The sequence below is a fragment of the Dromaius novaehollandiae genome, chromosome 23, assembly GCF_036370855.1.
Source record: "Dromaius novaehollandiae isolate bDroNov1 chromosome 23, bDroNov1.hap1, whole genome shotgun sequence".
In the NCBI taxonomy this organism is placed as follows: Eukaryota; Metazoa; Chordata; class Aves; order Casuariiformes; family Dromaiidae; genus Dromaius; species Dromaius novaehollandiae.
The window spans coordinates 6,827,227-6,848,458 of NC_088120.1; the positions used below are offsets into that span (position 1 = coordinate 6,827,227).

At 66.5% G+C, this 21,232-nt stretch overlaps 1 protein-coding gene across 1 annotated transcript; it reads left to right on the plus strand.

The window, feature by feature from the left end:
* Positions 1 to 642: 642 nt before the first annotated feature.
* ASAP3 (ArfGAP with SH3 domain, ankyrin repeat and PH domain 3) lies at positions 643 to 20,897 on the plus strand. The gene is made up of 26 exons (XM_064524975.1): positions 643 to 1,063; positions 5,523 to 5,595; positions 5,890 to 6,035; positions 7,213 to 7,287; positions 7,558 to 7,607; positions 7,880 to 8,006; positions 10,945 to 11,030; positions 11,898 to 11,973; positions 12,132 to 12,218; positions 12,548 to 12,657; positions 13,461 to 13,530; positions 14,550 to 14,637; positions 15,157 to 15,205; positions 15,507 to 15,694; positions 15,934 to 16,067; positions 16,582 to 16,676; positions 17,024 to 17,204; positions 17,411 to 17,496; positions 17,631 to 17,746; positions 17,848 to 17,915; positions 18,027 to 18,134; positions 18,209 to 18,452; positions 18,703 to 18,997; positions 19,575 to 19,701; positions 19,894 to 20,016; positions 20,101 to 20,897. Exons 1-26 carry the CDS (start codon positions 941 to 943, stop codon positions 20,173 to 20,175), a joined length of 3,000 nt encoding a protein of 999 aa, XP_064381045.1. The 5' UTR covers positions 643 to 940; the 3' UTR covers positions 20,176 to 20,897.
* Positions 20,898 to 21,232: the final 335 nt, after the last annotated feature.

Below are 21,232 nucleotides of genomic sequence, written 5' to 3' on the forward strand. Positions count from 1 at the left end.
GGAGGCACTCGGCAGCCCCCGGCCTCGCTGCCCGTGCTTCCCCAAATCATCACACGAAGGGGACCAAAATCCAGCCCTTCCCACCGGGCCGGGCTCACCCCGCCAGGGCCAGGCGGCTGCAGAGATGGGGACGACAAAATCCCCGTTTTCTGTCGCTGCGGAAGAGCAAAGCGCTCCGGGAATCACTGCCTGCCCCTTGCCAGCAGAGCCCTGGAGAGTCTCCGTGCAGAGACACGACCCCGGCCCCCTTCTCCGCTTCTCTTTCCTGTTATTTGCCAGCAGCTCGCTCTTCTCCTTTCTCCTTCCCCTAGAAATCCCCAGGGGGACTGGTGGGGGCTGGATCCCACGGGGGGGTTTGGGGTGTCGGGGGGCCGCCAGGCGCCAGGAGCCCCTGCGGGCGGCACAGCGGGGGCCGTGACTCGAGGCTCGGGGAGCCCCGGGCCCTGCCGGAGCGAGGCCGAAGGGTTTTGTCTTCCTCGCTGCTCTGCCCCCCCGCAGCCCGGGCAGAGGGGGGCGGCCGGGGGGGCACCCCGCTCCTCGCCGCTGCCGGGGCTCCCGGTGCAGCGGGCCGGCCCGGGGGAGGGGGAAGGGGCCCGGCGGCGCTTCGCCTTTAACGGGCCGGCGGCCAAGCGGCGGGGCCGGCCCACGTGACGGCGGCGGGGAGGGAGCGAGCGAGCGGGCGGGCAGAGGGAGAAACTCCCCGGCGCAGCCCGGCGGGCCTGGCGCGCTGCGGGCATGGGGCGCTGAGCGGCACCGGCACCGGCACCGGCACCGGCACCGACACGCCGAGCCCAGCCCTCCGCTGCGGCCGCCCGGCGCCCCCGGTGCGCTGCCGGGCACCCCCGGTGCCACCCCCGGTGCCGCCCCCGGTGCCGCTCCCGGTGCGCTGCCGGGCTCCGCCGGTGCCGCCCCCGGCGCAGCCCCCGGCGGCGGCCGCACCATGCCGGAGCAGCTGAGCGTGGCGGAGTTCCTGGCCGCGACCGGCGAGGACCTGAGCTCCCCGGCCGCCGCCTTCGCCTCCAAGATGCCGAAGTGCCGGGGGGCGGTGGGGGCGCTGGAGGAGGTGAGCGGGGCCGGGGGGCCGCGGCTGCGCTCCCCGCCTGGGACACCCCCCTTCCCCCCCGTGCCCCCCTTCTGCCGGGGCTGGGAGCGCCCCTGGCACCCATGGGTGCTCTTCCCGCAGCGGCCGCCCTCCCCGGCGGGTCGCCTTGGGCCCTCCCTCTGCTTATTGGGGTCCCCCCCCACCCCGAGGGAGGCCGAGCGGGGCCACCTGGCTCGTCTCAAGCCGAGAGTTTGTGTCACTCGCTGCAAATCGCTGCGATTCTCATTTTCACTTTGTTTTGGGCGAAAGCTCGCCCAGGGGCCGTGGGGCCGGGCTGGCAGGGGGCTGGCAGCGCCGTGGCCCCGTCGCCTCCCTCGTCTTCCTCACCAGCGGCGTCGCGGGAAAGCCACCGTCGGCAAAGTTTGGGGAGGCTCGTGCTGTTTGCGCTGCCCTTGCGCGGGGACGGGTGCGGGCGGCGTGGCGCCGGGAACGCCCCGGTGCCGTGTCCCGCGGGACGGCCCGCACGCTGCACCCTCCATCGCCCAGAAGCGCTTGCGTCTGCTTTCGGTTTGAGCTGGGGATTCGGGATGCCCGAGGCGGCCGCTTGCATCCTCGGAGCAGCCCCACGTGTCCGTTTTCCCGGGGCCGAGGCCTGCGGGAATGGACGAAACATCTCCTTGAACCGGTTTCGCTTGCAGCCCCGAGCGCTGCCGCTCGCCCCGGCCGGCACCGGCGGTTTTCCTCGGAGTCGGGAAGAGCATCAACCCGCCGTGTCTGGCTCTAGTTTGGGGAAAAGCTCGCCGGGATCGAGTTGCAGCGCTGGAGCCAGCCCTGACGTGATGTGGTATCCGCCGTCCCCCCTCCGTGATTAAAAAACTGAGAGTGTTTTTCGCCCCCCCCTTGAAAGCGTTTGCGGGACGGGCAGGGGTCCAGCCGGGGCGAAGGCGGCGGTGGGGATCCTTCCCCCTCTCCCTGCTCTCGCCTTTAAGCGAGGCGCTTTCCAGCTGCTCCCGCGTCCTCTGCCAGCTCCGCTGCGCCGAGGAATGGCTTTGAAGGGGAGCCAGGCAGCGCCGGCAGAGCGGGGCCAGGTGCCGGCGGCCCCCCCCTCCGGGGTCCCCCTTCCGAGCTGGGAGACGGGACAGTGGGAAGCATCCCAGCGCCGCCGGCTCGCGCCCGCCGCGGCCCCGCTCCGGAGGGGGAGGCAGCTCCCTTCAGGAGGGAGCCGCGGGAATTTCCTTTGGCTGCTTGGCGTCCTCAGGGACGGTGGTGGGGGGAGAAGGCATCCCGCGGGGTGGTGGGGGCCAGCGGTGCGGCGTTCCCGGCGGGTTCCCGCGGGAAGCGTGCCTGGGAGCCGGGACTCGCAAGCAGCACGCCCGACCGCGAGCCTGGGAGATTTGCACCATCTCCCACCCCACCGGTGCAGGGTGGACGTGGAGGCTCTGCCTCAGTTTCCCTCCTGGGATGAAAAGGGCTTCTTTTTTCCCCCCTCCCTGGGGGGTTTCGGGGGTCTTGGGACTGTGGCAGAGGCGCAAGTCGCGTCCCGCGGAGGTTACGGCTCTGCCGCGTGCGCTCGGGGAGGGGAAACCGAGGCCCGGGTGGGATGTGACTTGGCCCGGAGCCCGCAGAGGGCTCGGGGCAGGTCAGGGCTCTGGAGCTGCGTTTTCCCGTGAACTGATGTGCTTCGGGGCTGGAAAAGAGGCCTCAAATCCCTGCTCCTCCTCCGCTCTGCACTGCATTGGCCGTCCTGCTGCCGGTCACTGCGGCCGGCCCCGCGGCGGGCTGGGGTCGGCCTCTGGCGAGTCTGGGGGAGCAAAGCAGCTCCCTGGGTCTGAATCGGCTCTGGTCTCTCTCCCGTCCCCATCCGCTGAGTGATGGGGAGGGAAGGGGAAAGGTGGAGATGGTCCTTGTCCCCTCTGCAGCAGGCGGTTGGGTACTGGGACGTGCTGAGCCCTGATTTCGGCCTCTCTGGGGGGGGCTCAAAGGTCTGGCTTGCCCCCAGCACTCGGTGGTGTGAGATGGTGCTGGGCGCTGCTTGCGCGAGAAGTGTCGTGCATGCACTGGGCGCCTCCGGATCCGGGTGGGAAAAGCATTTCCCCCGTTTGGGATCCAGGCGAAATGACGTGACAGAGGTCGGGGATGTGCTCGGTAGCGGAGTCGGGGGCCGATCTCTCCCGTTGCCTCGTCGCCGTGCCGCTCGCCCGGCATCCCCGCCGCGCGCCGCTGCCCTTCGCCTCCCGGCCCCTGGTACCCGCGGCAGCTCCCGCGCCGAGCGGCACGAGCCGGCGGCGGGAGGGGGAGGCAGAAGAATGGCCCCCATTGAGCATCCGCGGGGGATGCGGGGCCGCCGGGGAAGCCCGCGTGGCCCCAGCTGCCGGAGCGACAGGAGATTCCTCCTCCCGGAGCCGGGCACGGGGAAGCCGGCACGCCTGGCGGGATCCCCGACGGCCGGGGAGGACCGTGCCGTGATTTCCCACGGGAGCGCAGCTGGTCCCCAGCTCTGCCACCCCCTTCCCGACTGCTCCGACCCCCCGTGTCCTTCCCGACCGGCACTCCCTGGGTTTCGCCTCCTCCGGCTGCGGGCTCGAGGCAGCGTGGGACACGGAGCAGTTTCTTCTCCTCGTTGCACGGTGCCTTTACGCACCCAAAACGTCTCATCCTGCCTCAGTTTCCCCTTTCCCAGGCTAAGCCTGGCCACCTCTTGCAGGCTGGTTTTGTAGCCCGGGCCTGCTCTCGGCGGCGATCCCGGGGCCGCGCTGTGCCGGAGGGCTGCTCCTCTCCGGGACGCTTGCTTCCCCCTCCGAGGCAGGCGGCTGCCTCTGCCCCGGGGAGCCGGGGTGCTGGTGCTGGGTGCAGCCAGGGGATACGGGCGGCTTTGGGGGCCCCAGCGGCCTCCCTCGTGCTCCGTGCAGCCAATACGGCCTGGTGACGCCTCCCAGGGCCGTGGGGCCAGGAGATGGGTGTCGAGTCCTGGAGCTCGCCCGAGGGCGCTCGGGCTGCTTTGCTGCACTGTCCCCCGGAGCGGGATGGGGGACGTGGGTGTCAAAAGTGTTTTTCCAGGGCCACCGGCACCGTGGGGCGGCTGCAGCCCCTTCCGTGCTGGCCGCGATGCCGGGGGGAGGCCGCTTTCCGCCTCTCCCTCTGCTCCGACCCCTCCCAGCCCGCGCCGGCGCGTTCCCACCGAAACCCGTCCGCAGCCTCCCGGCCGGCGCGGAGGCCTCCCCGCTCCCTCGGAGAGGAGCGCCGGAGCCGGGCTGACCTCGCTGTCAGGAAATCGGCCTTGACATCAGCCCGAAAACCTCCGGCGAGCGAGAGAGAGGCTCTTTATTGCAATTCCTCCGCGGTTTCATCCCTCGCCCTTCTCGCCTTTCACGCCCTCCAAATATTTCCAGCCTGTTATCATGCCTCTGGTACCTGCGGCGCAGCCAAGCCGCCTTTAACTCTTTCCTGATGGTGGCTGTTCGCCTCCGTTGCTCGCGTTGCCGGTGCTCGGCGGGGATGAACGTGCCCTGCGTTGGGGGGATCGCGGCTCTGCCAGCCCCTAATTTCTCCATGGGTTGGTGCATCCCGGTCGGATGCATCCCAGTGGGATGCGCGGGGAAGGGAGCGAACGAAGGGGGCTTGCAAAGAGGCTGGGGATGGGGAGCAGAGGGGGCTGGCAGAGGGGGTTGCGGGAAGGAGCCGGGCATCGGGGAGCCGGTTCGTGCTGATGCTCCGTCTGGGCACGGAGGAGCCCGGCTGCATGTGGGAAATCTCCGGCATGGGATGGAGCGGGAGTCCCTGCGCCCGCCGTCCTGCACGTCCGCGGATGGCAGCGTCCTCACCTCCAGGTTTTGCCGCCCGTGTGGTTTAAGCCCTCGTTGGGCAGCGGAAAGATGTGGGCCGCGTTTTCGGCTCTGCGCGGTGCCCTGGCTCTCCCGTGCCTCCCTGCCGTGCCTGACCTGGCGCGTGTGGTGGGGACGGGCTGGCGCGTTCCCGTTGCGCGATGGGGATGCCCCGCAGCAGCCTTCATCCCTTCCGTGGTTAAAACACCTCCCGCGAGCGCTCTGGAGGCATTTTTCACAGTTACTGGAAGCTGCTTGGGGCCAAACAGATGCTGGCCTCCCGCAGCAGCCGCAAAGCATCTGGGCTCACCGCGTGCCAGGGACGCTGGCTGAGCCTGTCACCCCGTGCTACCGTCTTGCTCGCGCACAGCCTCTCCGGGGGCAGCCAAAGCCCTGCCTGGCAGCGCGAGGGCCGCTGGACCCGCCGACCTGGCAGCGGATGGTCCGGATGCCGTGGCCCCGGCATCCCCGTGCCTCGGCGGGCTGGGATCCCTGGGGCTCCTCTCCCGGCGCTGCGAGCTTGGCTGCTGCCCCGCACATCTGTGTGGCAGAGAAAGCGCCTTTCCAAAGGCCCCTGTGTGGCCAGCTGGGCTGGGGGGAGTCATCCGTGCTTGGCGAGGCGACGGAGCTCATTTTGTTTTGTTTCTGCGCTTTCGCAGAGCCTGGATGGGGACCAAGCCATTCTCCAGAGGATAAGGAAATATGTGAAAGCCATTCACGTCTCCGGGCTCAGTAAGTCGTGCTCCGAGAGGCGCTGGGCATCCCCGTCCCCAGGCGATGCCTGTGACGGTCCCATCCTGCACGAGCAGCATCCGTGCCCGTCTGCGGGCTACGAGCTTAAAAAAGGGGGGAAAAGGGAAATGGAGAGCGTTGGGGAGGTTGGTTAGGGCACATCCCTGGTGTCCCGGGGCTGGGTGAACACAGCTCTGCTCGCGGGGAGGCGGGTAGCGGGAGGGACCTCGCGATCCGAGCGTCTCCCGGGGAAGGGTGCTGCGGGGCCGCCCTCACCGGGGTCCCACCGCCCAGCCCACGTGGAGAACGAGGAGCAGTACAGCGAAGCCCTGGAGACCTTCGGCAACAACCACCTCTCGCAGAACAACCACGAGCTCTCCACCGGCTTCCTCAACCTGGCCGTCTTCACCCGCGAGGTCACCGCGCTCTTCAAGAACCTGGTAAGGCGCCCGGTGCCGCGCGGGACCCGCCGGGGCCAGCGGCCGGGAGCCTCCGGTCCGCGTGGGTTTGGGAAGACCACCCTGGGCAGGAGGTCCCCCGTGCTCGCCCGGTGCTCCGAGGACACCTGATACCCCCTTCGCTGCCTTTCGCAGCTCGTTCCCAGCTCGGCCGGGGCCGCCGTGATTTGCCGTGCGGTTGGGGCCGCGCTCTTTATTTATTTATTTTATTCATTCTTTTTCCCCCTTTGCATCAGTTGCATCTCTGATCTCGTTTGCCAAGAAAGTAAATCAAAGCCAGGGCGAGGAGCGCGATGGGGAGCGGGAGGAGAGGCGGCCGCGCGCCGGCAGCGCGGGCGGGTGGGAGGGGGCCGCGCTCCTCCCGGCCTCTCGCTTTTCTCCCAAGGCAGCTTCTCGTTTCGGTTTTCCCTCGGCTCGACTTGAAGGAGGGCTGCCGGAGGGTAGTCCGGGCCGGGATCCGAAAAGCTCCGGCTTGGGAAATGGGTTGCCGGAGGGCGCCGGGTCCGCAAAGCCCTGGGGCATCCTGTGCCAGCTCCCCGCGGTCCCCTTGGAGCCCCGCAAAGGGGCATCGCTGGCCTCCAGCTCCGCTTGCCGGAGCGAGCCGAAAAGAAAACTGCTTTCGCCGCAGGTCGCCTGCGGTTCAGGGGCCCTTTCGGCCTCGTCCTCTCCCAGTTACCCCAGTCCGGGCCTCCCTGCTTCCCGCCTCCCGGTTATCCCAGCCCGGCCGGAGCCCCCGCGCGCTCTCCCGGGGCTTTTCGGGGAACGGTCCCGGCAAAGGAGTCGAACCGGTTCCTTGGGCGAGGGAAGCGCCGCGCGTTCCCGTACCCCACGTGCCGGCGGCGTGGGAACGGGCAGCCGGCGCCTCCCGGCCTCCGCATCCCCCCGGCCTCCCCCCGCAGCGGCTTCGCGTTCGGGTCCCTCTGCGGGGCCGGGGGGAGCCGCTCGCCCCCGGCAGCCCCGGCGCTGGGGCGGGTTGCGGGAAGGGCCCCGCGGCGCACATCTTGCAGCCGGCGCCGGCAAGCCGCAGCCTGCCCCGCTGCTGCAGCCGCCCCGTCTCCAGCCTCCTTAACCCTTCGCGGGGCGGCGATGGGGCCGGTGGCCCCCCCCGGCACCGGTGCCGTCCCCGCGGGTGACGCCGCCGCCTCTGCGCCCTTCGCAGGTGCAGAACCTGAACAACATCGTCTCCTTCCCCCTGGACAGCCTGCTGAAGGGGCAGCTGAAGGACGGGCGCCTGGTGAGTCCCGCGGTGCCGCGATGCCCCTCCGGCAGGGCAGCGGCAGCCGGGGAGGGATGGAGCAGCCGGGGGGGGGGCAGGATTTGACCCTATACGGGGCCGTACGGCAGCGAGACCCGCTCTAAGCGCCCTCTTGGCCGTGGCCGAGAGAAGGAAGGAGCAGCATCCAGACCCAGCGGCGGGCGCTGGCGGGGGGCATCGAGGGCGGCAGGCGGATGGAGCCGGGGTCTTTGCCCCCCCGCTGCCCTCCCCGCTCTCCTCCCGCCGCAGGACTCCAAGAAGCAGATCGAGAAGGCCTGGAAGGATTACGAGACCAAAGTGTAAGTCCCCCGCCGAAACCCGCCTAATCCCCCGCCGCACAAAGGCGGTTTGTGCCGGGGCTGCAGCCCGGCGGCAGCCGCTGCCGCTTTCCCACGAGGTTTGTGTTGAAGCCGAGCGGGACCCCCTCGTCCCCGGTCCCGCGCATCCCCCCGGGAGGACTCCGGCCTGGAGAGGCTTTTCCCGGTCCCTCTCCGCGATGCGACCCGCAGCCCCCCGCGGAGGTGCACCGCTGGTGGCAGGGCCCTTCCCCACCTCCCGCCTCCGCCCGCAGAGGGAAGATGGAGAAGGAGAAGGAGAAGGAGCGCGCCCGCCTGGCAGGGCTCCTCCAGGCCGAGCCGGCCGAGCCGGCCGAGGACGCGCAGAAGGAGCGCCGGCTCTTCCAGCTCCACATGTGCGAGGTAGGAGCCGTACCGGGGGGGTCGGAGCCGCCCGAGGGGGTCAGAGCCCCTTCCCAGCCCCACCTGGCCGTGGCATCGTCGTCCCATCCATCCTCGCTGGCCCGGCCCCCTCCCGCCCTCCTCTGCGAAGCCGGAGGCTGGTGTTTGGGGCAGAAAGTGTGCCTTTTGGGTCCAACCCCTATAGGCTGCCGTTTCACTTTGCATTTTTGCCGTATTTGCAAAAAAGCCCGAAGAAGCTCTCGTTTTTGCTCGGGAGTCTCCCAAGCGGCCCAGGGTGCCCGGGGGGGCCGTGGGCACAAGACGAGCTCTGAGAAGGTGAAGGATGGAGACCTGACCTCCGAGCCCCCCCAAACAAGGAGGGAACCCAGAGCTCAGGGTCCCGTCCTCCCGTTTAGCTACCGCTAAGGCAGAAATCCCGGGAGCCCCGTAGCTGGCCGGGGCAGGATGCAGGGCTGGGCGCAAGTGCCCCGGTCCCCCCGTGTGCCATGCCGGGCTGCGCAGCAGCGTGTGCCCCTCGCACCGCCCGGGCCGGAGCAAAGGGCAGGGGAGGAGGCTGGGACCGGGCGAGCGGCCGCTGCAGCGGGGTCGGGGCTCGGCGCGGGGCTGGCGGGCTGGGGCCCGGCCAGATGAGTCATTCCTTTGAATAGCACCACTGTTAAATAAATAACAGCACATGGAAACGCCGCTGCTGCCGCAGCCCGGCCGGGGAGGGGCCCGCTTCCAGGCAGCCCTGCGAGGAGAGGCTGCGTGCATGTGTGCACACATGTGCGTGCGGGCATGCGCCGTGGCTGCTCCTTTTGGGGGGATCCTGCTTGGAAATGGGGGTGCAGGTCTCCCAGGGCTGGCGTTTGCTTGTGTTGTGTGCATGCACATGTAAATGCATATCTGCACGCAATATTTGCCTCTCCTTTTGGCTCCCGGGGTGGCGACACGGTCCGATTTCTCCCCGAGGTTGATATTGAGGGGGATGGAGGAGGCTGGACGCCGAACTGCTGCAGTGCTGGGAGTATTCCCCCACTCCAGCTGGGATGTCCAAGGGCTGGGACACTCCTCTGCCACTTCCCCCTCCCTCGGGCCCTGCCATTGGCAGCAGGGAAGGGAAGCCCTGCGGGAGCCAGGCACCCATGGTCCTTTCGGCTTGGACTTTGTTCAGGGTTGGTCCAACCCCCAGGGCTCCGGGTGGGAAGTCGCTCTGGCTTCGCAGCTTCTGCTTGCATGGAGCAGTTTCATAGACCCCCCCCCCAGCCCCGAAGGCTCCTGGCTGTGTCCGGGTAGGTGAAACTGAGGCCCCGAGTGGTGACGTGGCTGAACCGCACACCCCTCCCAAGGAGTCAGCCTTGGAGCCTGGACAGGGACCCAGGAGTCCTGCCCCGTCTCTGGCTGCAAAACAGCGGGAACTCCCTGCCTGAGCATTACTGCTGCTTCCTCTCCCCCTCCTGCTTCGCGGCCCTGCTTGGCGCATCCCCCCGTGCTGGGCTGCCCTTTCTCCCGGCTCTCGGCGCATTTATCCAGCTTCTCGGCGCATTTATCCAGCTTCTCGGCACGTTTATCCGGCTGTGCTGCTGGCGAGGAAGGAGAAATCCAGAAATCCTCTCCTTTCCCGGCCAGTGGAGTCCTGCTCGGCTGCCTGGGAGACGTCTCCACGGAGGGCTGCTCCCTGCTCCCGTGCCCCTAGCTGCCGGCATGCAGGATCAGGAGGCTCCATCCCAGGGGTTTCCAGCAAAATGGGGCGTTTTCCTCCCTTTTTGGGTCCAAAGGACCCACTGGCTCTGGGCAGCACCCTGCAAATTGCTACCACCGGGCTTTGCTCCATGGCACCCATGGGCATCCGCAGTGCCGGAGCAGGGCTGGGGCCCCGGGCTTGCGCTGGGGAGTTTTTCCCTTTCCCTGCACTCGACTCGCGTCCTGCCAGGAGCGAACCTGGCCGGGGCCGGGCTGTCCTCCCGCAGCCCCCGGGAGTTTCCTCGCGCTGGGAAGGCCCCGGCGCTCTCCGCAGCTGGAGGAGGGCTGGCGGGTCGTCTGCCTCCCCCTCCGCTCGCCTCCCGGTTGCAATCCCCGGGAGAGAGCGGGCGGCGGAGAGGAAACTTTACCTCCTGGGCAATTTGACAGCTGCGCAAGCCTGGAGATGAGCCGGCGGAGGGAAATTTCTTTTTGCTTTGCTTTGCTTTTTGCTCACGTGACTAAAAAGTTCTAGGGGTGTGTGTGTTTTTTTTCTGCCTGTGGTTGATTGATCGGTTTGGTTCATAACGTGGAAGCGCCGTGCGCCCTTGTCCCCCAGGACGTCCCCATGGAGGACCACAAACCTCCTGGGCTGATGCATTGCAGGCGCTCTCTGCTCGAGATGTGATTTTAGGAGCAAAGGGGTCACGTCTTAGAAATACTTGGACTATTTTTTTTTCTTCAGCTGAGCTGGGTTGGGGTTATTTATTAACTCCAGAAGCAATAAGCAGTGAGCGAAGCATGCTCCATTGGTAACCCCGGGGGCCTGCCTTGGCCCTTGAACTTTTCAAGGCTTGGAGGACTTCCAAATCCAGGTTTTCGGAGGGTGGTCCCCAGCGAGCTGGCTTCAAATCCTACGTTGTGACTTGGCCTCCTGAAAGTGAGCCAAAGTTTTAACCCTCCTCCCTGCGCAGGGAAAGGAGATGAGAGCAGGGCAGGCTCTGCCCTGGCGTCAGCTCTCCCCTTGCCCGTGAGCGAGTTTAATTTGGTGGCCAGATCTGCTCAATGCTTGCATACAATGAAGTCAGGGGTTTCCAACCATGTCCTTCATTACGCTGCTGTTTCCAGCCTCTGATGGGCCGTAAATTCAAAGCGCTGCCCACCAGGAGCAAGAAATCCTGATTTCTGAACCACTTCACCCATCTTGCTCTTTCTCCTGGGGGGTTTTTAGCTAGTCCTCACTTTTGCTCCCTAACCCGGGTGCCTCCTCCCTCTCCAGTACCTGCTGAAAGCCAGCGAGTCTCAGATGAAGCAAGGGCCCGATTTCCTGCAGAGCCTCATCAAGTTTTTCCACGCTCAGCACAAGTAGGTGCCGCTTGCCGGTGAGCCGAGGTGGGCTGGCTTGGCCCCGGGGCCGCGCGGCCCCACCGGCAGCTCCCACGGGCGGGTGGAGATGGACCTGGGCTGGGGGCACCTTCCTCCTCCTGTCCTTCTCCTTCAAGCTGTTGGTGCTCACACTGCGCTGTCTGGGGTGGTGCTGGGCCGGGCTCAGCGACGCGCATCAGCGTCCGGTTATATCCGGGGAGCAGGAACGTGCTTTGTTGACTCGAGGAGCTATAAACGTGGCCGCTGGGGCTGTGGGGAAGGGGTTTGGCCAGGGATATATATCCAGTGATCTGGTTGCTTGACAGATTTCCAGGGATGAGATAAGTTGAGCAACAACTCTGTTAGCTGTGGAGCTCCTAACGAGCGTGTTTTGAAGGAGAATTAATGTCCCTGCTCCTTTCCTATTGCACCGAGGAGCTTGCCTAGCCCGCCTCATCCAGCGCGTGGGCGTTGGGTCCCTTCTTCTGTTTCACAAGTGGGGAAACCAGGGCAGGGAGGAAGCAGTTGCGTTGGCCAAGAGCATGTCCTTGGTTGGGGTTGGGCCGCAAGGACCCTGGGGATCCGGCCTCTAGCAGAGATGGTTCCTAACGAGGTGAGAGATGAGCTGTGCTGAACACAAGGCCACTCCTTTGTCCCAAATACCCCAAACATTTGGGGTGTCCTGACCCCTTGGGCTGCACTCGGCCTTCAGCAGTGTTTCTCTAGGTCCCACTAGCAGGGGAGCCACAGAGCAAGAGCAGCTTCTTGGGAGGTTGCTCATGTCTCCTGTCATGTTTTCTCTAAATAACCTCTTTCTCCATCCTCCCCATTTGCATCTCCCCTTAATTGAATTAAATAAATGCCCAGTTTCTTCCAAGATGGCTGGAAGGCTGCCCAGAACCTCTACCCCTTCATCGAGAAGCTCGCCGTGTCTCTCCACGCGGTAGGTCCCCCATCCTCCTGTCCAGCACCACTGGGACACAGCTACTAAGATGGCATGTGTCCCTCTTGTGCCCTGTCCCTCAGACCCCTGTGCCAGCCCGTAGCGCTGAGAACGCACACGTTCAGCACAGCAGTGACAGCAGCTGCTTCTCTTTCCAGCTCCACCAAGCCCAGGAGGAGGAGGTGAAACAGCTCACACAGACGCGCGATTCCCTTCGGAGCATCCTGCAGCTGGAGAGCAAAGAGGTGAGGCCCAGGGATGGCGCAGGACCGGCCCGAGCAGACCTGGGAAGGAGGGTCGGGGAGGTCAGGAGAAGCGTGTGGGGGTTTAGCCTGGGGACAAGGAGCAGCAGGGAAAGGGAAGCTGGGGATCAGGGGGGACATGTGCAGGAGCTGGCGGAGCAGGAGGTCTGGAGGACACTGGGAGGGGAGCCAGGGCCTGCAGGAGCTCTGCTGTCCTGAGGGGCACGTTGCCCGCGTACGGGCAGTGTCCCCCAGGACTAGGTCACCCTGGCACAGGCACCACAACTGTTTTTCTCACTTCTTTTAATGCTTTTTTTTCCCGGTGAGCTCAGGAAAACCTGAGCAGGAAGAATTCTGGCAGCGGCTACAGCATCCACCAGCACCAAGGGAACAAGCAGTACGGGACGGAGAAGTCGGGATTTCTGTACAAGAAGAGCGATGGGTGAGGACGAGTATAACTTACCCTGAGACCCTCCCTGACGCCATCCTGGCATTGCTGTGGGCTAAGAGAGCGTTCTGCTCAGGGGAGACTGCAGAGCAACTAGAGTTGGAAGATCCCGAGGCAGAAATGTTTGGGTGAGGCTTTCAGTCTTTATTGTACAGGCCTTCAGTTGAATTTGGTCCTGTCTGGTGTTAAACACATACAAACTCTTGGCCAACACACTTTTGCCTAGCCTGGAGGAGACCTGAGGACTTACGTGAGGGGAGCTGATGGTCAGGGGTTTGTCTCAAACTGCAGGAGATGGTTTGGAGGTGGTCCTGAGGGGCCCCAAGGAGATGGTTTGGGGTCTGGTGTCATCAACCTATTTCTTACGAAAAGACCCTCAATGGAGGGGCAGGGGCCTGATGTAGGGGGGCTGTGGAGGGGAAAAGGATCCTGGAGGGAGGCGTTAGGATGAAAAATAAAGCCCTTGGAGTCCAAAAGGTCTTCACCTTCCCAAAGCACCTCTGGGAAACGAGCACTGGCTCACCAGGCTCTGAGCACGTGGTTATGTGCTCTGCTGAAGCCAGACTACCAGATTCATGACGCTGTTTTGGCAGCGTGTGAAGCTAGCGTGGCCCAAGGACAACCAGTCCAGCAGGACGTTTTGTGCTCTGCGAGTTACAGGGAGCATCCAGAGAGCAATCAGCCTCTGTCGAGGGCTTGTGTGTGCAGCAGGAGTGTCGGTGGTTTGGGGGGATGCAGGGATGTGAGCAATTAGGGCTGTGCAATGATTCCTCGCTCCTCTTCCTTCTCCGGCTCAGGATTCGGAAAGTGTGGCAGAAGAGGAAGTGTGGCGTGAAGTACGGGTGTCTCACCATCTCCCACAGCACGGTAAGCAACGGGGGACTTCAGCCATGAGGTTGTCCTCAAAGCGATATCTGCTGTGAGACGCTGTTCGCCTGCAGACCCTAGTCTGGTGCACGGGCTACGTGTTTGCACACTGCACGTGCCAAACTCGAGAACCTGGTTTGCACTGTCTCTCCTGGGGAGGTTTCTGCAGGCCGTGGCCAAGGTCTTTTCAAACCCTCCCAGCGCTCAGTTTCTCATGTGTCCTTTGGGAATGTGACCCAGAGGCCTCCACTCCTTCCCGTCTTCTAGAGGGTCCTTTCTTTCGCCTCGAAGTCATCTACACTCTGTGGGTCTCAGCAGGAAAACAAGCTACCAGACTGTGACTTCCAAGCACTACAAGACCAGATTGGGTAGACTTTTTCTGTAGGGCCTATCTGGTCCTTGAGTACATCCTTTGAGTATTGCTGTTGGTTTGATATTGGGTTTAGTTTTGCCCACACTGGCTTGAAATCTCACCTTGAGAAACAGGGGGTCAACAGTGCCCGAGCCCGGGACGGGAAACGCCGCACGGGGAGCTCCCTGCTCGCGTCTCTCGTCCCCGTGTTTGCTCTGTGTCGACGCGAGAGGGGGGTGGGCGAGAGGCGTTTTTGGCAAGGCCGATGAGATGGGCGTTGAGGTTCCAGACTAGGCCGAAGGGGACGTGGCGCTTTTGGAGGCAGCTGCTGCCCTCTGCGGGTGGAGGGCCCGAACCGCAGCGAGGGAGGAGGAGGAGGAGGAGGAGAGGTTTCCCGTTGGGTTCTCCCGCAAAGGGAGCGCGTGGAGGGTCCGAGACCATCTGACTCGCACAGTTATCCCGAAGGGAGCTGGAGTCGGAGGGACCATCTGGCGCTGGTTGTCCTCCTGCTGAAGGGTTGGCTGCTGTAGGAGATACGTGTGATGCACATCACACTGCTGTAGGAGATACGGGGTCGGTGATGCTCATCAACAGGCAGATCTAAACAGCAGTGACTCGCGCTGCTTCCCAGCTCCCTTTAACCCGCCTCTGTCCTTGCTCCTTGCAGATAAACCGTCCCCCCGTCAAACTGAACCTCCTGACCTGCCAAGTGCGGCCTCACGCCGAGGAGAAGAAGTGCTTTGACCTGGTGACCCGTGAGTGACGGGGAGGGAGACGCTGGCGGGGTGCGTGCCGCTCCATCCTCCCTCTCGCCGAGCCGTAGGGCGTCTGGCTGGGAGTCACCCCGGGGCAGCTCCCCGGATTGATGATCCGGAGGCGGCGAGGGGTGGGTGTGTTTGGTCTGGAGGAGGCTGGGCTGGAGGTGTAAGCTCCCTTTTCAAAGGAGGCTTCTCAAAACTAGCCCAAGCGGGTTTTCCCAGCTCCCGATGGCCCTCTGCCAAGGTGCCTGGGCACACTTTGCCCTTTTAATCCGACTCTGGGCGTCTCCCTGGCTGCCTTTATGGAGGAAGGACAAATCCCTCCAAGGAACAGGGTGAGATCTATCAAGGTCAAGACATTTGTGACCCAAAAGAAAGCATGGGGCAAGGATCTTGTGATGAAAGAGTGGCATGCAGTGATTTTATTTTTAAATGCAGCTCTTGGGAGTAGTTGCAGCCTATCTTGAGCTATTCTGGATCTCCTCCTCACCTTTTCTCCCCTCCTCCTCCCTGCAGACAACAGGACGTACCACTTCCAAGCGGAGGACGAACAGGAGTGCGTTGTGTAAGTGGCCTGGCCCGTCCCCACCCCGCGAGGTGGGGGCCCGCGGCTGGGGAGGGCGTGCGAAGGCACTGCGCTGACCCCGACACAGGGCGGGAGCCGCTCCCATCGCGGATGGAGCAGCCGCCTGGGATGCGGGAGATGCAGATCCCGCTCCGGGCTCTGCCCGCCGGCTGGGCAGATCTCATCCCTTCTCCGTCCGCGCTCCCGGGGAAGCACTTTGAGACCGCTCCGAGCGGAGGCTCGGCACCAGGGCGGTCGGGGGGGGTCGCGGGCCGCCTGACCCCTGCTCCCTGCTGCCCAGCTGGGTCTCCGTGCTGCAGAACAGCAAGGACGAAGCGCTGAGCAACGCCTTCAAGGGCGAGCCCAACGGCAGCGCGGCCGCGGCGGGCGGCCTGGCGGACGGCGGCTTGCAGGAGCTCACCAAGCTGGTCATTAGCGAGGTGAAGAACATGCCGGGAAACAAGCAGTGTTGCGACTGCGGGGCCCCGGGTAGGTCGGGGCTCGGGAACCGCCGCCGGGGGGGCCGGGAGGGGGACGCGAAGGAGGTCCGGCCCGGCTGGCATCACGGACCAGGCGCTCAGGGCTGCTGCAAAATCCCCGCCAGGGGCGATGCACCAAGAGCATCCCTGTCCCGTGGCTTTGCCGCGTTCCCCGGCGGGCGCGGGGATGGGGGCAGCGAGGACACGGCGGCGGGAGGTGGTGCTGAGCCCCGGCGCGGCTCCCCGCAGACCCCACGTGGCTCTCCACCAACCTGGGCATCCTGACGTGCATCGAGTGCTCCGGCATCCACCGCGAGCTGGGCGTGCATTACTCCCGCATCCAGTCCCTCACCCTGGACGTCCTCAGCACCTCCGAGCTGCTGGTAAGCGCCTCCCCGAGCCCGGGGGTCTTGCGGCCGTGGGGAATCGCCCTCTGCTCTGTCTTCTGGGGTCTCTGTGGCTCCAAAACCTCCCAGGATGCAGGATTCAACCCGCCTTCCTCCGCTCTGCCCCAGGGCTTGGATCCCTTCAGTGCTCAAAATCTTTCCCCAGCGTCTCACCTCGGTTTCCCTCCTGCCGTAGCAGCCTGAGGAGCAGGAAAGGAGGGGGGAGCTCTGGGAAGTGATTTGCTAAAGTGGGGGATGTCGGTACTCCTGTTAAAATGAGCTTCCCCCGCGAGGAAAGCGGATCCTCCCTGGGGAGGGGGATGCTGCTCTGGGAAGATGCTGGTGACCGCAGGCTGGTGCAAGGAAAGCCACCCGCGAGCGGATGCACCCTCTGCTTTTCCTCTCCCTTGGGGCGGCGAGATGAGGGGTCGCAAACCGCGGGGCCGTGTCCCGGGCTCGGCGGCCCCTCTGCGCTTACTGCCCCTCCCGCCCTGCCCCTTTCTCGCCCCAGCTGGCCGTCAGCATCGGAAACACCCGCTTCAACGAGATCATGGAGGCCACGCTGCCCGCGCAGGACAGCCCCAAGCCGTCGGCCGGCAGCGACATGTGAGTGAGCCGCGGGTGGGAGAAGGACGGCGTCTCACATTCGGAGCCTCCCGCGAACCTCCTCCTCCTCCTCCTCGTGCATGGGGCTGCAGAGGGAGGCGATGAGCGGTGCCTGTTTCGCCCGCGTCCCCGTGCCGTTTCCCACCGACTGAATGGCCCAGAAGCCCGGTGATGGGACGTGGGGGAGATCCTGGCTCTTGGTGGGAAGCTGCACCTTTTCGGGTGCTTTCTGTCTGATCCCAAGTCTTGGGGAGGAGCCGGAGCAGGGAAAAGGGCTGGCTGGGCCCCGTCACCCCCCGCTTTGCTCTGCCCCCGGCGAGCCGACGCCGTGGCCCCGCTTCCCGCAGGAGCGCCCGGAAGGAGTACATCGTGGCCAAGTACATGGAGCGGCGGTACGTGCAGAAAGGCGCCCGGGACGACCCGCACCGCCTCTGGGAAGCCATCCGCGCCCGGGACCTCCTGGCCCTGCTCCAAGCCTTCGCCGAAGGGCACGATTTGGCCAAGCCGCTGGCCAGTCCCGAGGGCCAGGTGAGCCTGGCGCGGGCTGGCTGCGGGCTGGGGTGTCCCGCTTGCTCCTGCGAGCAAAATAGGTGGCTTTTCCTCCCCTCCTGGGCACGGGGCTTCCCCGGCCTCTGGGCAAAAATCGCCCCTTCTTTGCTGGGGGTAATGAGCATCCTCGGGCGCCGAACGCCTTCGGCCGCCGGGGCTGAGCCGCGGCTGTGCTCCCGCGGCAGGAGCAGGGCGAGCTGGCGCTGCACATGGCCGTGCGTCACGTGGACCGAGCTTCCCTCCCGCTGGTGGACTTCATCATCCAGAACGGGTGCGTGGGGCGTCGCGGGTGCCCGCGGCAGGTGCTCGGCGCTGGGGCGGCCGCGCGGCGGGAGGCTGGCGGGGACCCGGCCGCCCTGCGCTCTCCGGCTGCTCCTTGAATCTGCTCCCGGTGGCTCGGCGCAGGGGGACGCTGGACCGCGCGACCCAGGATGGCAACACGGCTCTGCACTACGGCGCGCTCTACAACCAGCCCAACTGCCTCAAGCTGCTGCTGAAAGGCAAAGCCGCCTTCACCGCGGGTACGGGGGGAGCAAGGGGGGGCTGCATCGCTCGGGGCTGGGAGAGGGGCTCCGGCGTGCGGTAAACCCAGCTCGGCCCCTTTCGTCCCTCCCTCGCGCAGTGAACGCAGCGGGCGAGACGGCCCTGGACGTGGCGAGGAGGCTCAAACACGCCGAGTGCGAAGAGCTGGTACGTGGTTGGAGGGGGGTCCCCGCTCCGGGCCGGGGAAGCGGCAGACGCCGGCGGGGGGGATCGCCCAGCGCCTGGCACTGAGCCCCCCCGGCCCGGCCGGCGCTGCAGCTGGAGCAGGCGCAGGCGGGGAAGCTCTCGCTGCAGGTGCACGTGGACTACGACTGGGAGCCCCCCCAGGAATACCCCTACGACAGCGAGGACGAGCTGGAGGAAAAGGTACCGTGGGTGGGAAGCGGGGGGGAGCGCGGGCACCCCGGGGCGCAGCTCTGCAGCGGGGTCTCTGCCCCCAGGTGAGCCCCCTGCAGCGCTCCTTCAAAAGCACCTCGCCCCCGGCCGCGAGCCCCCCGGCCGCCTGCCCCCAGACCCGCTGGAGCTGCATGGGCATGGACATCACCAACAAGACCTACGAGAGCATCCTGGTGGCCTCGCGGCCCCCGCCCCGGCGCTCGCACAGCGAGGAGATCCCCCCGCCGCTGCCCCTCAAAAACCCCGCGCGGGGCGGCCCCCGCGCCAAAGCCGGCCCGAGCCCCACGGGTGAGCGGGGTCCTGGCTCGGGGAGGGGGCGTTCGCCCGGCACGGGGGGCTCGGGCTTCTCCGGACCCCCTTGGCTCCGGGTATTTGGGGTTGGGGGGGTCCGGGGAGGAGCAGAGATTGTCTAGGGCTGGAGGATGGTTTTTGCTCCAGCGTCATCCCGGTGCAAACTGATGTTTTTGGATGGTGTCGCGGCCGGGCAGCGCGTCCCCCTCGCCTCTTCCCACGCGTCTCCGCGCTCTCCCCTCCGCAGAGCGCCCCGAGCTGCCCCGGCAAGCCTCGGAGCCCCACTTCACCGGCACGGCGGAGGCCCCGGCGCCCCGCGGCCTCTGCTCCTCCAGCGCCCCGGGCACCCTGGACGGCGCGGCCAGCCACCCGGCTGCCGCCTCCCGCAGCCCCACGGAGACCCGGCGGGCCGTGTACTGGGAGACCCGCTCGGACGCGGAGAGCGGTGCCGCACGGAGGCCCCCGGAGCTCGGGCAGCCCCCCGGGCCGCCGCCGGCCGCCACGGCCCCGGACGGGGCGCAGATGCCCCCCGTGAAGTTCAGGTGGGGACCCGCAGTTCAGGTGGGGACCCGCAGCCCAGCTGGGTGCTGGGGGAGGCGCTGGGTGGGGGGGTGCATGGTGATGGCTCCCCACGCTGCCAGGTCGGCTTTGAACCCCGCCGGCCACCCCCAGGGCATGAGGCACCCCAAATTGTCCCCAGCAGTCCTGGAGCAAAGGGGTCCCCGAGCTGGTGTCCCCTCGGGTCCCCATGGTGGCCCTGGGGTGCAGGCGTGGGCACGGCGCAGCCTTGGGGGTGCAGGTTATCCCTGGAGATGAGGATCATTTTGGGGGAGACACCAGCATTGGGACCCCCTGGAAGTCACCAGATTTATTTCCCCCTCCCCTTTTTGGCAACTGGATTGGGTAGGTTGAGGGAGGACGGGGCTGGGGGGGGCTAGGAAAGGGGACAGCCTGGGGCAACCCCGGGGACCTTCTCCATCAGCGTCTGCTGGGGGCTGTGGTTGGCAGCGGGGGGCTTCATCCGTCGGGTCCCATCAGGGTCCCCGACCGCGCGGAGCAGCACGGGTGTCTCTGCCGGGGGTTTTCACGCCGTCTCCTCTGGTCCCCCCCCCCCGGCAGCTCGGAGAGCACCCGCTCGTACCGACGCATCAGCGGCGCGGTGGGCAAAGCCGGCTCGCCGCAGAGCCCCGAGGAGCCCGCGCCGAGCAAGGCCCCCCCCGTGCCCATGCCCAGGCGCTTCGCTCCGGTAGGTGTCACGATGAGGGGGGGTCTCAGAGGGGCTGCGAGGCGGCTGGGGTGGGCAGAGGACCCTCCATCTCCCGCAGCATCCCGTCCCCGGATGGAGGTGTCGGGGGGGGTCGCATCCTGGACGGGGGGGACGGGGTGGCCTCGGCAGCGCGTCCCTCACCCTCCTTGCCCCCCCCCCGGGCTTGGGCAGGCCAAGGGGCGGCAGAAGCGGGTGAAGGCGGTGGCTGACTGCAAGGGGGACAAGGCCCGGGAGCTGACCTTCTCCAAGGGCGAGGTGATCGTGGTGACGCGGGAGGAGGATGAGCAGAGCTGGGTGAGCATGTCCCCCCCCCCTTTCTCCCATCCTCTCGGCCCCAGGCCCCCCGCCTCTCCCTGACCCCCCTCTCTGCATCCCCAGGTCGGCTTCATCGAGGGCGACGGCTCCCGCACCGGCGTCTTTCCCGCCAGCTTCGTCCACCTCTTGCAAGACTGACTGGGCCCTTTGCTGCCCGTTTTCCCCCCCGTCCCCCTCCCCTCGGGGCGGACTCGCCCCCGGAGAGCGCGGCAGAGCCAGGCGCCCTCGTCCCCCCCGTCCCACCTTCCCCGCGGTGGTGGCTGGAGCTGGACGCTCTCCGTCCCCGCTCGGCCATCAGCCACTTCCACGGGACCTGGGGGTCCTGCTGCCCGGGGCCGCCCAGCGCAGCCGGACGCTGCCCTTGGACATGGCCCCCCACCCAGGAAAGATCCTCTGTGGATGGCGGCTCTGGAGGGCTCACTCTGCAGTTAGCACAGAGAACGGACACACTCACTACACGTGTGGGATGGGCAGTTTCAGTGCTTGCCCGGCAGCTGTGTATTCCCAGCTCCAGCTGCTCCCCCCGAACCCAGGGGGAGAAGGGGGCTGCACGAGCCGGCCCCGGGGCAAGCCGCATCCCTCGCACGGGGGCCGATGCTGGACCACCGCCCCCGGCGAGATCCGGGGCCCCGTGCAGCCCCCCGGCCCCGCGCACAGGCAGAGCCCGCTGCAGGGGTCTCCCGGGGCGTTTTTGGGACCAATCTTTCCCTGGGCAGCTGCCTGCCCTTGTGCCACGCTGTGATTTATCCCCGTCCGCCTCCCGTTTGCGCGTCAAATGGTTCATCTCAAAAAACGGTCTTTTTTTAATGAAAAAAAACACATTTCCTCTCTCTTTTCTAATAAAGCCATCAGTTTTGTAAGCGCCTGGGCACGTGTGTGCGGGACACGGACCCCCCCGTTGCAGGACCGACCTGCGGATTGCAACGACCCGCGGCTGGCAGCACCTCCGCCAGCATCCCGCGGGCTCCGGGACCAGTTATCCCAGTGGGAGAGGACGATGCAGCCGGGGGGCACCCAGTGCCCATGGGCTCAGCATCCTCCGCGCGGGCCAGGATGGGGCCGACCCGCCGCGGGGGCCAGGGCCGGCACAGAAGGACCCGTCCGCCGGCTGCTCCGAGGGCTCCGCAGCCGCTCCGGGCGCGGGGAGCAGCGGGACGGGTCGAATCCAGCCGCCCGGCGCCCCGGTGCATCCCGC